This window comes from Rhinoraja longicauda, chromosome 2 (assembly GCF_053455715.1).
Source record: "Rhinoraja longicauda isolate Sanriku21f chromosome 2, sRhiLon1.1, whole genome shotgun sequence".
NCBI lineage: Eukaryota > Metazoa > Chordata > Chondrichthyes > Rajiformes > Arhynchobatidae > Rhinoraja > Rhinoraja longicauda.
The window spans coordinates 85,562,010-85,577,595 of NC_135954.1; the positions used below are offsets into that span (position 1 = coordinate 85,562,010).

Consider the following 15,586-nt stretch of genomic DNA (forward strand, 5'->3'; position numbering starts at 1 on the left):
AACATGTTCCCAATGTTGGGGGAGTCCAGAACAAGGGGCCACAGTTTGAGAATAAGGGGTAGGCCATTTAGAACGGAGATGAGGAAGAACTTTTTCAGTCAGAGGGTGGTGAAGGTGTGGAATTCTCTGCCTCAGAAGGCAGTGGAGGCCAGTTCGTTGGATGCTTTCAAGAGAGAGCTGGATAGAGCTCTTAAGGATAGCGGAGTGAGGGGGTATGGGGAGAAGGCAGGAACGGGGTACTGATTGAGAGTGATCAGCCATGATCGCATTGAATGGCGGTGCTGGCTCGAAGGGCTGAATGGCCTACTCCTGCACCTATTGTCTATTGTCTATTGTCTATTCTGAAAGGGATCAATTTATCCCTACTCTTTGTTTCCTGTCTGCCAACCAATTTTCTATCCATGTCAATACCCTACCCCCAATACCATGTGCTCCAATTTTGCCCACTAATCTCCCATGTGGGACCTTATCTAAGGCTTTCTGAAAGTTCAGGTACACTACATCCACTGACTCTCCCTTGTCCATTTTCCTAGTTACATTCTCAAAAAATTCCAGAAGATTAGTCAAGCAAGATTTCTCCTTCTTAAATCCATGCTGACTCGGATTCCCCACCACCGATGTCAAGCTAACTGGTCTATAATTTCCTGTTTTCTCTCGCCTTCCTTTCTTAAAAAGTGGGATAACATTAGCTACCCTCCAATCCACAGGAACTGATCCTGAATCTGTAGAACATTGGAAAATGATCACCAATGCATCCACGATTATACAGATATTGGATATACCCTTGATCTATTTATTTCCAATATGGAACAGTTTAACCTTAACTGACATTTCATATGACATATTGTTATACAGACGTCTTTTCCTTGGTACCATAATAACATTTATTCTGTACATGGAAATAATTACATTTCCCTGGGGCTCATGTTGTCGACCTCCCCGTGGTGAGCCCTGTCAACTGACCTCAGTCAGGCGAACGACAACAAACAGAGACAGCAGAAGCAGCTTCATAACTATTGCTGCCTCAATCGCAAGAAGATTACATTTCCCTCTACAATTGTAATGCCATAATGCTTTTGTTTAACTTTTCACTGAATATTACATGCTATTTTAGCCACTAAAAATCTTTGAGTTTTGTGCGTTAAAATTACAAAAAACTATTGTTGCTACTGGGTAAATTTTTAAGTTACTTTTTCCAAGAAGCTGAATATTATTCTCAGGTAAATTGTTCTTTGATATTGAATGTTTTGATAACATAATTTTCTGCCGCATGAACATATCTTAGTTTATTTCTTTCATTTTGTTATTCATTCATGGGATATGGGATTCATCGGCTGAGCAGGCTTTTAATTGCTCATCCTTAACTGCCCTTCAGAAGATTGTGGTGAGCTGTCTTCTTGAATGGCTGTAGTCCTTGAGATGTGGGTACACTCATATTGCTGTTCGGGAGGGAGATCCAGGATTTTTACACAGTGACAGGGAAGGAATGGTGATATATTTCAAGTGTCGAGTCAGTGTTTAAATGTCATATGTAATGGTAACTGCTGCAGATTAAGAGGGCTGCAATAACACAGGGATAAATATATAACAATTGATATTAGATTAATAACTGAAATGCTAAGTAATCACAATAGTGCAAAACTGAAGTCCGTACTGCAACCAAAGGCATAGTCCATAGAAGATTACAGTTGCTGAGGTAAGTGTTGTGTAGTGTTCAAGGGCCTGATGATTGATGGTTAGACGCTATTCTTGAAACTGGTAGTGAGTGCTTTCTAGCTTCTGTAACTTCTTCCCAATGGTCGTCACAAAATGAGATCGTGGCAAGAGTGGTGTGGGTTGTTAATGATATTGGCTGTCTTTTCGAGGAAGCACCTCCTATAGATTATTTCAATGATGGGGAGGTCAGTACCGAATGGACTGGGCAATGTCTACCACTGTCCGTGGTCTCCTTCATTCCTGGGCATTCTAGTGCTGAAGCAACCAACCCTTATGCTCTCTCCTGTACACGTGAAGAAATTCGATAGAGTATTCATCAACATATTGAATTTCCTGAATATCATGTGGAAATGGAGGCGTTGATGAGTGATTGCATTGATGTGCTGAGAACAGGACAGATCCTCAAATATACGCATGTCCAGGAATTGAAGTTGTTTACTCTACCCACACATATCCCTTCAGTGAAAATAGGGTTGTAGATCTCTGGCTTTCTCTTCCATTAGTCAACAATCAGCTGGTTGGTCTTGCTAATGCTGAGACCAAGACTGTTCCGCTGGCACCATTCAATCAGATTATCGATCTCCTTCTAGTACTGACTCACCGTTAAATGTTATTTGTCCAATAACGGTGGTATTATCGGCAAATTTGAAGATGACATTGGAGCTGTATTTAATTGCTTGTGGGCATAGAGAGAATGGAGCAGGGGACTTAGCACACAGCCTTTAGGGGCTCCTGTGCTGATCATTACAGAGGAGGAAGTGTTGCTGCTAATTCATACTGATTGTTGGCTGCTGATGAGGATGTTGAGGATCCAATTATATTGGAATGAGCAGAGGCCCAGTGCTCTGAATTTGGTGAAAGGTGTAGAGGTGAAGATGGTGTTGAATGCTATGCTGTAGTTGCCAGACCACAACTGTAGTTGACTGACAACAAATGATCTTATTGTCAAAGTGGTCCAGTGCAGAGCAGAAGGCCAGCTAGACATTATCTTCTGTGAATCTGCTGTAGCAGTAGGTGAATTGTAATGGGTCCAACTCCTTACTAAGGTAAGATGATGTGTGGTTTGGTGGCCTACATCCAGGTAATCTCATGCTTCTTTTGCCCTTGTCCTTCTAGCTAGTAGAAGTCATGGGTGTGGAAGGTGCTGAATTTTGGTGAGTTGTTGCAGTGTATCCTGTAGATGGTACAAACTGTTGTAACAGTGCATTTGTGGTGGTATGAATCAATGGTTGTGGTTGGGATTCCTATCAAGTGGGTTGCTATGTCCTGTTTGGTGTATCCAAGAAAATATTCCATCACACTCCTGACTTGAACATTGTAGATGGTGGACAGGCTTTGGTGTTACTCACTGCAGGATTTCTAGCTTCTGACCTCCAGTTATGCAACTCCAGTTCAGTTTTTGGTCAATGGTAACCCCAAGATATTGAAACATAGAAAATAGGTGCACGAGTAGGCCATTTGGCTGATCATCCAAAATCAGTACCCTGTTCCAGCCTTTTCTCCATATCCCATGATTCCCTTAGCCCTCAGAGCTAAATTTAACTCTCTCTTGAAAACATCCTGTGAATTGGCCTCCACTGCCTTCTGTGGCAGAGAATTCCACAGATTCACAGCTCTCTGGGTGAAAATGTTTTTCCTCATCTCCGTCCTAAATGACCTACCCCTTATTCTTAAGTGGGAGGATTTAATGATGATAAGTTAGGTGGTGATAGCTGGATTCTCTCTTGCTGGATTCCTTTGTTGCCTGGCACTTGTGTGGCATTAATGTTATTTGCCACCTTTTAGCCCAAGCTTGGATGCTGTTCAGCTCTTGCTGTTTTTGGTTGTAGACTGCTTTATTATCTGAGCAGTCATAAATGGTGCGAAACATTGTCCAATCATCAGCAAACACCCTTACTTATGATTTTATCATTGATAGAAGGGCATTGATAATGCAGCTGTTGATTAGGCCTAGGACATTACCCTGAGGTACTCTTGAGGAGATGACCTATAGCTAAGAAGGTGAGATGATTGACCTCCAACCACCTTTGGTTATATTTGGTACGATTCCTGAAGAGGGTTTCTTCCCCGATTCCCATTGACTCCAGTTTAGCCAAGTTTCCTCCTTGATGCCACACAGATGACTCCCACGATACTGGGGGTGAGGGTTTCTCCACCTCTGAAGTTCAGCTTTTTGGTCCATGTTTCTTCTAAGGTTATGATGTCAGGACTGATTGACTTTGGCAGAACCCAATTGAGCTTCTGAGCAGGTTGTTGCTAAGTAAATGCCATTTTAAACCATATTTTAAAAAGTTCTCAGTATTCTTATGGATAAGCAATGTTGAAAATAAATCTGATTAATTAGTCTTAATTTTTTTGTTGCAACTTTAGTCAATTATATAATTTGACTGTTATTTAGGTTTATTTTGATACTTCATAATATACCATGAAAACTCCAAAGCATTCACAGCAAGTTAAAGAATGTGCAGGTTAATTGAACAAACGCATTTTGTTCACAGGACTGCAATATTTTGGAATCAAGCAACATGCAGTAACAGAAAAGAAGTGTTTTTATTTTCCCTTTCCCTTCAATATTTCATTGTTTTGTTACAAAATGTAACTAGCTTTGGAGAATCCATGTCTTTCTTTCTGTAATCTCAGAGATGACCATAAATGAATAAATAGAAGAATAGATAATTGTCAGATTATTTTTCAGAATTCTCAACAAATTCACAATCCATTTAATAAAATGACACCTAGAAAATTGAAAGCAAATAAGATAAGGAATTAGGTTTAATGTGGTATGCCTGGGCATGGGAATAATTCCAAAGCACAGGAGATTTACTGCTCTATGTTATAGTTTTGTTCTATTTAGGCCTCCTCCCATACATTCAAGCCTCCTCCCATCATTTATTGAAATCTTTCAGTGCTACCCTCCATTTATTTTTCTCTGTAATGTGTTCATCTACCCACCTCCTCCCACCTTTAAATGCACAATCACAATGCAATCCAATTCAACATATTCCTGTTGAAGCAAGTTCCATATTCTCGTCACTGGAGATGTTTTTTCTCTAAGGTCCCTGGCTGCATTTATTCATGGCAGATTTAACTTTAGATACATGCAAAAATGTTTGAATGTAGTTTTGAGCAAAAAACTTTTCAAAACGAGAACATACATGCCTATATTGCAGCTGAACAAAAAGTCAACACCCCACACCTAATTTTCTTCATTTGGTTTCATCTCTTGCCACAGAGTGGCGCTGTTCAGAGGCTTGCAATGATTTTATTGCCCTTCTGAAACATTGAGATTCTCTCCACAAACAAATCATAATCAAGTATTGCTTTCAAATTTTATTGTACTTCAACATTTTATTTTAGAATATATGTGTTTTATTTAATTTAAATCTTTTATTGCCCTTTAGCCTCATCTTCAATAATTTGGCTGTGGAATATTCTTGAAATTTAGGTTGAAATAACAAAAATGTTTTTAGTGCAACCACTTGGGAAATTCGATATGTAGTTTACAGTGTTTTTCTTAAACTAAGCTTGATGAATGAAAACTTGAGATTGTGAGCGTCTCACTGTAATATCTATTCTTACCTGGTGTTGTGGGTAGAGGAAAATTCAGGCATACAAGTACACATTATAAGGGGGTCATTAGCTGGAAAGAGCACAAAGTTAAATGAGGATGCTGCCAGGACTTGAGGGCCTGAGCTAAGAGTAAAGGTTGGGCAGGCTAGAACTTTTATTCCTTGGAGTGCAGGAGGCCGAGTAGTGATCTTATCGAGGTGTTTAAAATCATGAGGGGAATAGATAGGGTGAACACAGTCGTTTTCCTAGGAGAGGGGTATCAAGAATCTGAAAACGTGGGTTTAAGGTGAGAGGAAAAAGAATTAATAGGAATCCAAGGGGTATTTTTTCATTCAGAGGGTGATGAGTACATGAAACCAGCTGCCAGAGGAGGTAGTTCAGGCAGATACCATGATAGCACTTAAAAGACTCGTGGACAGGTACATAGATAGGAAAGGATTAGAGGCCAAGCACCAGCAAATGGAACAAGCTTAGATGAAGATTCTTGGTCGTCATGGACGAAATGGGCCTAGGGGCTGGTTTCCCAGCTGCAAGGGGCCATGACATGAATCAGTCAAGAATTATCAGCCATGATCACATTGAATGGCGGTGCTGGCTCGAAGGGCCGAATGGCCTCCCCCTGCACCTATTGCCTATTGACATAGTCCCTGAAATTTGCATCACAGATAGGGTGGTGATTAAAGCTTTTGGCATGCTGACCTCCATCAGTCAGAGAAATGAGTATAGAAATTGGGACATTTTGTTGCAGTTGTAGAAGATATTGGTAAGGCTGCACATGCAGAGGGCAAGAGGCTGAGGAGTGATCTTATAGAAATGCATAAAATCATGAGGGGAACAGATAAGGTTAATGCAGTCTTTTTGCTAGGGTGAGGGAATCGAAAACTAGAGGGCATCAATATAAGGTGAGAGATGAAAAATTAAATAAGAACCTGAGGGGCAATCTTTTTACAGAACATGGTAGGCATACAGAATGAGCTGCCAGATGAAGTACTGAGGCAGATACAAAAACTACACTTGAAAGACATTTGGACTGGCTTGTGGATAGGAAAGGTTTAAAGGGACACAGGCCAAATGCAGACAAATGGGTCTAGCTTAGACTGGGTAATGGTGGTCAGCATGGACACACATGTTGGGCTCAGGGCCTCTTTCAATGCAATATGGCATATGACTCAATGCTCAATGTATTTTGTATCAGTGGTGGGGATTAGGCTCCATCCACAGTGTATCCTTGGTTGAGCATTTAACATGCTGCCACCAAAGCAAAATTGAATTGGATCAGAAAGCTTATTTTCAAATGTGAAATTACTAATGAACAATGGCCTCCTTTTGCATCATCAGTTTTACGATGGCACAGCAAATGTGTTTACCAGGAATATAATGGAATAACAGCCACTTTGTCTGCATGGGTAGATGCAGTAATTGAAGTCAACACGGTACTTGATAAATATGTTCATATATTAACCTGAACATTCAATTCCTACATCATTGATTTACAAAGGCAGCAAAGCATTGCATCTAAATGATGCACCTCACAACACCAGTAAGACTTCTATTATAAAATTGCATGTTTCTCAATTACCACAGACAAATGCAATTAGTGTTTAGGCCAATGAAATGTTAGCCTTACCAGCAACACATCTTTTTCAAGAATAAATAAAAAAGTTCTAATCAGCTTTCTTCCGACATAATTATTGCCCTGGATTGACATATTGTTTTTGCAGAATTTCATCAGCTGTGAACTCATTTATACTTTCCAGAGTTATAGTACTGTTGCGTGGTGCAGTACATCCCAAATCAGCATCAATAATGCCCAAGTGGAAATGGTTGAGAGCTTCAAGCTCCTTGGCGTAAATATTACCGACGATCTGTCGTGAACCAACCACATTGAAGCAACAGCCAAGAAGGCGCATCAGAACTTCTACTTGCTCAGGAGACTGAGAAAACCTGGCATGTCTCCAATGAATCGTACAAACTTTTACAGATGCACCATGGAAAGTATACTAATGCATCACAGCTTGGTTTGGGAATAGTTCTGTTCAAGACCACAAGAAATTGCAGAGACTTACTGATGTAGCTCAGTCCATCACACAGGCGCCACAGTATTGCAGCGGTAGAGTTGTTGTCATACAGCGCCAGAGGCCCGGTTCGATCCCAACTATATGTGCTGTCTGTACGAAGCTTGTATGTTCTCCCCGTGACCATACGGATTTGCTCCTAGTTCTTCGGTTTCCTACCATTCTCCAAAGACGTACAGGTTTGTAGGTTAATTGGCTTGGTATAAATGTAAATTGGCCCGAGTGTGTGTAGGATAGTGTTAATGTGCGGGGACCACTGGTCAGTGCGGTCTCGGTGGGCCAAAGGGCCTGTTTCCGTGTTGTATCTCTAAAACTAGATCAGTCTCTCCACCATTGACTTAATTTATACTTTATGTTTTCTTGGGAAAGCAGACAACATAATCAAACATCTTTCCCTCCCTGGTCATTTCTTCTTCACTCCCATCACCGGTATAAGATAGAGCTTGAAAGCACGCACGAGCAGACTCAGAAACAGCTTCTCCTCTGTTAACTGACTTCTGAACTGTCCTTCCAAAAGTTAGTCAAATTCTCCTCTACCTCATTGTGAACATTCAACTTTGTCACTGGAACTATTGTACAATGGTGCAAACTATATTCAGCACTCTATTTTTCTTTCCTTTGCACCTCCTATTGTACTTGAGTTTGGCTTGATTGTATGTATAGTATTATTTGATTTGATTGCAAAATAAAGATTTTCCTTGTACCTGGTTGCACTTGACAATAATAAACCAACCTACCTATGTCAAACATTCAGAAGCCACCGTCCGACTCACAAAACACTCTACTTTCGATGCCTGAACTGGTGCTGGCTTGGTTGCAGGCGCCGACTCATGTTTCCTCGACCTTGGCAGCAGTGGAAACATAACATTTGAACATTGAGAATTGTACAACAATTTAGGGACTTGAAAGCTACAAAAGATATGTTGCAACAAACACAGCTGAACTCTCGCTCACTAAGGGAAAGCAGGCTTGCAGATTAAACAGTCCGAGGTCAGATTCTTCCGGTCGGCGGCAGCTGGGTGCAGGAGAGCTTCGATTGCAGCGGGCACAAGCCGCTGGTAGCGGGGGAGCGATGCACCAGCGACTCGGTGCCTGGGGCTGGGCTTGGGCTCTGTTCCACGGCCTTTGCCTCGGCCTCACAGGCGGGGATGTCATGCCGCCAGCGCGGCCATGTTGGAGACCCGATGGGGTCGGCTGCGACAACCTGTGGAAGGCGAAGGAGCAGGCGGTGCGGGGCTGGAGCTACGACTTGCAGCCCCCCCAGGCCGGCGTGGGCCTGGACACGGACTCGGGCTCGGGCGACGACCTGGGCCCGAGGAGCGGCTCGCAGCTGGAGCCCGGCATGACCGCGCCGCCTTTCACGCTCGACACGCTGGACGGGCCGCTGAGCTTCCCGCTGAGCGGGCAGCAGGGCCCGGCCTCGCTCGTCCTGCACGCCTTCACCAACAGGTCGGCCTTCCTGGAGGGCCTGTGGGCCTCGGACACGGCGCTGGCCCCGCTGGCCTCCGCCGCGCTGCCCAACCACACACACCTGGTCTTCCTGTCCTTCGACGAGCACGCACCGCAGGACGTCAGGTGGATGAAGCAGCAAGTCGTCCGGGTGCTGGAGCAGAGGTGAGTGAGGCCAGGGTGGGGGTGGGGGTGGGGGCCGGGGTGGGGGTGGGGATGGGGATGGGGATGGGGGCCGGGGTGGGGGCCCGGGGTGGGGGTGGGGCCCGGCACAGGCCCGGGCTCACAGATTGCTCGGTTGTTTCTACCCCCGCTAGCCTGTGCCCAGAGCGAGGGACCCCAGCCTGGCCCAGCCAGGGCAGGGCAGGGCCGGCCCGTCGTCGCACTCTGGGGGTCCCGAGTGGGACTTGGCTCTCTTTGCCCAGGCCCGCTGGCCGCAGGACAACCCCTTCCCTCTGTGGAACAGCCACTGAGTTAAAGCAGCCCCGGTGCTGGCAGAAGGTGGACGCGTTATGCTGGAGTAACTCAGCGGCACAGGGAACATTTCTGTTGAGAAGGAATTGGCGACGTTTCGGGTCGAGACCCTTCTTCAGACTGAGAGTCAAGAGGGAGAGAGAACTGGGGATACGGAAGGGTTCACAGTGAAAAACGACAGGTCGAAAGTCCACCATGTACTGGCAGGGCTGGACAGCGCCGCTCTCTAACAAGCCAAGGGTGATTTATTATTGTCACATGTAAACGGAGCTACAGTGAAAAGCTTTTATTTACATGCAGTCTAATCAAATCAGATAATATTACATGAATACAATCATGCCACTTGATTGACTCATGCTTGAGTCCACTTGCGTGAAAGAATGTCTACAAAAAAGTTGAAACATTTTAAAGTATTTAGTAATGCAAATATTTTGTTGAACATATCATCTAATAGTAGCAATTTTTAACAGTTAACCTTTTTGATCTTGACACTTAGACAAATAATGTAGAGACGAATTGCCTTGTACATTCATCATGACTTGATATGGATTTATTTTAATAACCATCACAAAATTCAGTATCAACACGATAACAATATTAACAAATGTTGTTTGTTGATACTAGTGTACATATTTTGACTATTCCTTTCATTATCTTATTTCATAAACATTACATTTGTCTGTGAATGGTATCTTACACAATGCTTTGGTTAAGTTGAATTGGTACATTGTAACTATGAATAATTTTTAAAATCCCAAATGTAATGCAGCTTAATGATTATAAATTTAGATATCTCGGTATTAAAATTTAATATTATCTATTATTAATATAATTATACTTTACAAAATTCAATTCCATAACAATTTCTAGTTTAGCCTCACGGTTAAAACATTAAGCTTTTTGGGCTTATTGCGATCTTATATCATGTAAGAACTGATTTAAATACTTTATTCTAGGTATTATTTTAGAATCCATGTAATTTGTTTCATGTTCAACCTTGCTTTGCCAAATGTTTGCCTAATCCAGAATATGAATCTTATTGCAACTGAGGATTCAGAGATTTTCTCCGTGTCTGCAACCTCGTTATCAATTTACATACCTGAAAAAAGATAGTGTTCATGTTACCAGTTGCAAAATTATTTATTGTATTTATTTAACATTATGAGTTGATAAACCTGCTCACATGTTACCACGCTGCAATAAACACTACACACAATTGTTTCAAATCCAAAGGCCTCAAATTCAAACTCTTATTATAAGCAGGTAGATAATTTAGGCTTGTACAGCAATGAAGCATAATTGAGCTACAGCCAATGTGTTATACACCATGGAAGCAGGACCCTCACATCGCCATATCCATGCCAGCTATCAACCATTTATTGATGCATTTTACAGCATTTAGCTCATAATCTTCAATGTTCTTCCATGCCATGGCATTTCAAGTCATGCACGTGTCAATACATAAATGTTTATATTCCTCCACCAACTCACCAACCAGTGCATTCCAATTTCAATCATCATCTGGGGCAAAAAATCTCCCTTATGTTCCCTCTAAATCTCCGACCTTTTACCTTAGATCTGTGCTCTCTGGTTATAGATATCTCTACAAGGAAAAGTGTCATACTATCTATTCTATCTATTCCCCCCACAATTTTGTATACCTTAATTAAGTGTCTTCTTGGCTTTCTCCACTCCAAGGAAAACAAGCCCTGCCACTCCACTTCTCCTCATAGCTGAAGCATTCTGTCCCCAGCCACATTTATGTGTGTCTCCAGTGCAATCGCATCACAATTAGAGGTGTAATGTTGAAGCTTTGCTTGGGTGTTGAGATGGACAAAGCATTTGGGAAAAAAATATGATTATTCATTTCATGACACCAAAAGAACGAAGGAGTCTCAGTTTCCTTGTAAATATTTATTCCCAATAATACCTAAATCACCCTTATTTTGTTATTTCTCTTTTCTCAACCTGTGGACCCATACTGAGTGTACATTAGCAACAGTGGCTACATGTTAAAAATAAATAACTGTTTCCAAAGTATTTTTTAATTTCTGAAGAGCACGATGAGGTACCTGTAAAGTGCAAGTTCTTTCTTTGACAATTTTAAACTAAGGCATTCGAATATTTTGCCAATATTTGGTTTGTGCTGGGTTAAAGTGCATGTTTGTTTTGGTGAGAACTTAGTAAAACTCTTGACAATTTGGTCAGTATCAAGTTACTGCTGCACAGATATATTTCAATAAAACTCATGAAAGCCCAAATGAGTCAGGAATCAAGAGTGGTTAATTATCATGTGTACCAAAAATAGAACAACACAATTCTTACTTGCAGCAGCATAACAGATCTGTAAACACAGTACTCACAACACACTAAATAAAATAAAGTTCAATAAATTAAAAAAGAACTAATATTCATGCAAGACAAAAGCCCAAAAACCCTAGTGCACCCAAGACAATTCACAGTTTGTCGTGTATTTGGTGTTTGTCGTGTTCAATAGCCTAATTGTTGGTGGGCAGAAACAGTCATGAATCTGGTCACCGGTTCCTATACCTTCTTCCTGAGAGCAGGAGTGAAATGAGCGTGGCCAGGGTAGTGCAGGTTCTTGATGATGCTAGCTGCCTTTTTGAGAAAACACCTCCTATATATCCCTTCGATGGTGGGGAGGTCAGTCCCCGCGATGGACTGGGTGGTGTCCACCACTTTTTATGATCTTTTACATTCCTGGACGTGCAAGTTGCTGAACCAGACCATGATGAGATCTCCCTCCTCTACTCTGACTCATCATTATCTGTAATTCATCCAACAACAATGGTGTTGTCGGTGAATTTAACGATGGAATTGGAACAATATCCAGCTGCACAGTCATGGATATAGAGTGACTGTGTACACAGTCAGTCTATACCCATGACTGCAGCCGGATACTTGAGGAGAGCAGGAGACTGAGCACACTGCCTTGAGTTATTCCTATGCTGATAGTTAATGAGGAGAAAGTGTTGTTGTCAATTCATGCTGAATGTGATCTGTTGATGAAGAAGTTGAGGATCCAGTTGCAAAGGGATGAGCAGTGACCCAGTTCCCTGACTTTGGTAACAAATTTGGAGGGCATGCCGAGCTGGAGTCTACGAATAATAATCTGACATGTGTGTGTTTTTATTGTCCAAGTGGCCCAATGCAAAGTGGGGGAGGGGAGGGGTGGTGGTTGTAGACTCGGGCGTTTCACTTACTTGCAAGCTGCCCTGTCAACCAGGTTTCTGGGCACAATGAAGGCCTCCCGGTGTTTCCTGGCACTGTATATTCACTGTAAATGTAATTCTCCAAGATGTCAGGGATCCCCTATGCTGTTGGGCATTCCCTTAGAGCCGGTAACCATTGCTGTTGAGATGTTGCAACAGTGATGATCCATTTAAATGGACTAGCAGCTTGTCAGCTACAGCACTAATTTGTGCTGTTCCTTTTATCCATAGAAGTTCAGTACTGTTATATTTGATCCCGTCCCGTTATGCTGCTTGCAAAATGTTGCCATAGTGCGGTGCCCCTTTAAAAACAAATCAAAGATAATGTTGGAAAATTGAAATATTTTCTAGGATTTTTTACTCTGTTATTTCATGTAGAAAATTTTATTATACACATAGGGATCAGTGGATACAAATAAGTCCACTTTTTAAATTAATTCATGGCATGTGAGCATTGCCAGCATGGTAGCAGTTATTGTCCATTCAAAAAGATAACAAAGAACTAAAAAATGGCTTGTATCATGACCAAGTTCAAAAAGAAAGTGTGAGGACAAGCCATGCAACTACAAGCCAAGTCAATTTGTCCTGTGTTGTGAGAAAGCTCTTCGAAACAATATTTAATAAGAATCCGGAGTAAGCACAGTTAAAAGCAGAACATGATTTACGAAACTAAATTAATTACTTAATTGGAGAAGCTTGGTGAAGGGAATGCAGTAGATGTTATCTACATGGAGTGAATTTTTATGATGGTGGAATGGGTGTCAGTTGAATCAGCTTTTTACATCTGTGCCACTTTCAGAGAAGTGTTACCTTGAAATCTCGGGAAGTAATGTTTGCCTACCTCTGGAATTCAATTCCTTTATCTGTTTCAGAAAAAGATTGTAATGAGGCTTTGAGTCAGATGAGCTTGTTGGTACCCAAGTTGAGCATCAGTTATAGGGATTTTGGCACCATTTGATTGCACAGTGGATGCCACCATTTTATTTATTCATTTTTGTTATGATATAAATATACCTGGGTAAGTTTTGTATTTATTGTAAATTTATAACTACACAAGAAAGTTTTGGGGATCTGTGTTCTGCATCTGCTGCAGTCTTGCTGATGAAGATACTCCTATTACACTGTGGGTAGGGAGTTTCAGAAATTAGATACAGCATTGATGAAGGAACAGCATTTTATTTCCAGTCAGATTACAGTGCCAGTTGGAGTGGAACCTAAAGATTGTGATGTCCCTGTGCCTGTTGCCCTTCCAGAGTGTACAGGTTTGGGAGGTATTGTTGGAGTAGCCTGGAGTGGGTGGAAATAACTGTAGTGTATTGGTGTCGGAGAGGGTTAACAATTAGATTGGTGGGTAAGTTGCTTTGTCTTGACTAGGATAAAGGCACATGAGTATTTTGAAGCTGCACTCATCCAGACAAATGGAGAGTATTCCATCATACTTCTGTCTTGTGTTTGTTGATGGTGGAAGGGCTTTAGGTATGGAAGTGAGTCACTCGCAGCAGGTTACCCAGCCTTTGATCTGTTCTTGCAATAATGCTATTAATATGGCTGGTCCAGTTGCATTTCCGATCACTGATGACTAACTGGATGCTGATTGTGATGAACTCAGCAAGGATAGTGACATTAAACAGTTTTTGAAGATAGTGATTGGTTGGCAGCTGTGGCACAGAAGTTACTTCTCATTTATCAGCCTGTCTAAATGTTAGCTAAGACTTGCCTAAAATCACTTGCTGAGGGGATGTAAACAACCAATATTACGATGGAAGGAAGGTCATTGATACTGCCCTGAGAAAATATTGCACTGATATCCTTGGACAGTGATAACTGACTTTCAACAAGCACAAATATCTTGCTATATGCAAGATATGAATGTAGATAGTGGAGTCCGTGGAATAATGGTCCTTGGCCAAAAGCTACTTTGATATCAAGACTAGTTATTCTCACTTCACTTGTAGAATTGAGCTCCATAGTTCGTACTAAAGGCATGGCTGTGTCGAAGTCTGGAGTTGATTTGTTCTGGCGAAATCCAAACTGATGGACTTGCTGGATAGAGTGCTGGATACATTTATGAGAAGAGAATTCCGTGTGCTCGGCCAAAATGGAAATTGACTTCATTGAAAAAAGCAGAATTCTTAAAGAGCTTTAAGGACGTATGTTCACCCTTTTGAGAGATCTCGAATTGGTTAGAGAAGATGGGGGGGGGGCTGCTAATTTCAAAAAGATGCTACATTGCTTGAATCCATGGCATAGTGAAATTGGAGTAATGTGATTCATGCACCAGGAAACAGAAACTTTGTGGTGTACATTGGCTCTACAGCACGCAGTTACAACTTTTTATATGTCCCAAGAATGCTGTAATTGTTCAATTGTGGCTTTTGCTGATTGAGAATGAATTGTTCTTTCTTCTGTGCGGTCTACCGATTTCTGTGAGGAGCTTATTTTGTCACTATGACCCTATAAATATAAACTGCAGAACAATACAAACTGAATTCAAAGTACAGAGAGATAAATTATCTACAACTATTAGCACGTACGAACATAAGCAGCAGGGGCAGGCCTCACAGCTTGCTCTGCCATTCAATAAAATCATGACAGCCATGACCTCTGGCATCTCCATTCCTGCCCAATTACCATAATCCTTGATTTCACCAACAGTAGCCCTGTGAACCTGTTCCACTACTTACAGCATTTTCTGTATCTTATTTCCATCTACCTGCTTTGGCGCCATATCCTTTCATAGATAAAGATTAAAGCAGAAAATGCTGGAGACATGTAGCAGGTCTTGAAAGAGAGTTGACATTTCAGATTGAAGACTATACTGCAGAACTGAGAAAGAGAGAACACAAATTAGATTTAAGTTGCAGAGTGAGCATAATGGGGGCGGCACAGTGGCACAGCGGTAGAGTTGCTATCTTACAACACCAGAGACCTGGGTTTGATCCTGACTTTGGTTACTGTCTGTACGGAGTTTGTATGTTCTCCTTGTGACCGCATGAGTTGTCTCCAGGTGCACTGGTTTCCTCCCAAATTCTAGACATACAGGATTGTAGGTTAATTGACTTCAGAAAA

At 41.8% G+C, this 15,586-nt stretch overlaps 1 protein-coding gene and 1 long non-coding RNA gene across 2 annotated transcripts in view; one reads left to right on the forward strand and one right to left on the reverse strand.

Annotated features, from left to right (window-relative positions):
• Positions 1 to 5,146: 5,146 nt before the first annotated feature.
• On the reverse strand, positions 5,147 to 9,498 carry LOC144606366 (uncharacterized). Its single transcript, XR_013548943.1, has 3 exons — positions 8,893 to 9,498; positions 8,099 to 8,204; positions 5,147 to 7,516 (listed from the first exon to the last, which is right to left on the reverse strand). It is a non-coding gene; the product is annotated as an uncharacterized LOC144606366 (long non-coding RNA).
• LOC144606320 (uncharacterized) overlaps positions 8,136 to 15,586 on the forward strand; it is a 117,745-nt gene continuing 110,294 nt past the window's right edge. Inside the window, exon 1 of the mRNA XM_078422323.1 lies at positions 8,136 to 8,975. Within this exon, the coding sequence (XP_078278449.1) occupies positions 8,434 to 8,975 (542 nt within the window). The 5' untranslated portion in view covers positions 8,136 to 8,433. The remainder of the gene's footprint in view (positions 8,976 to 15,586) is intronic.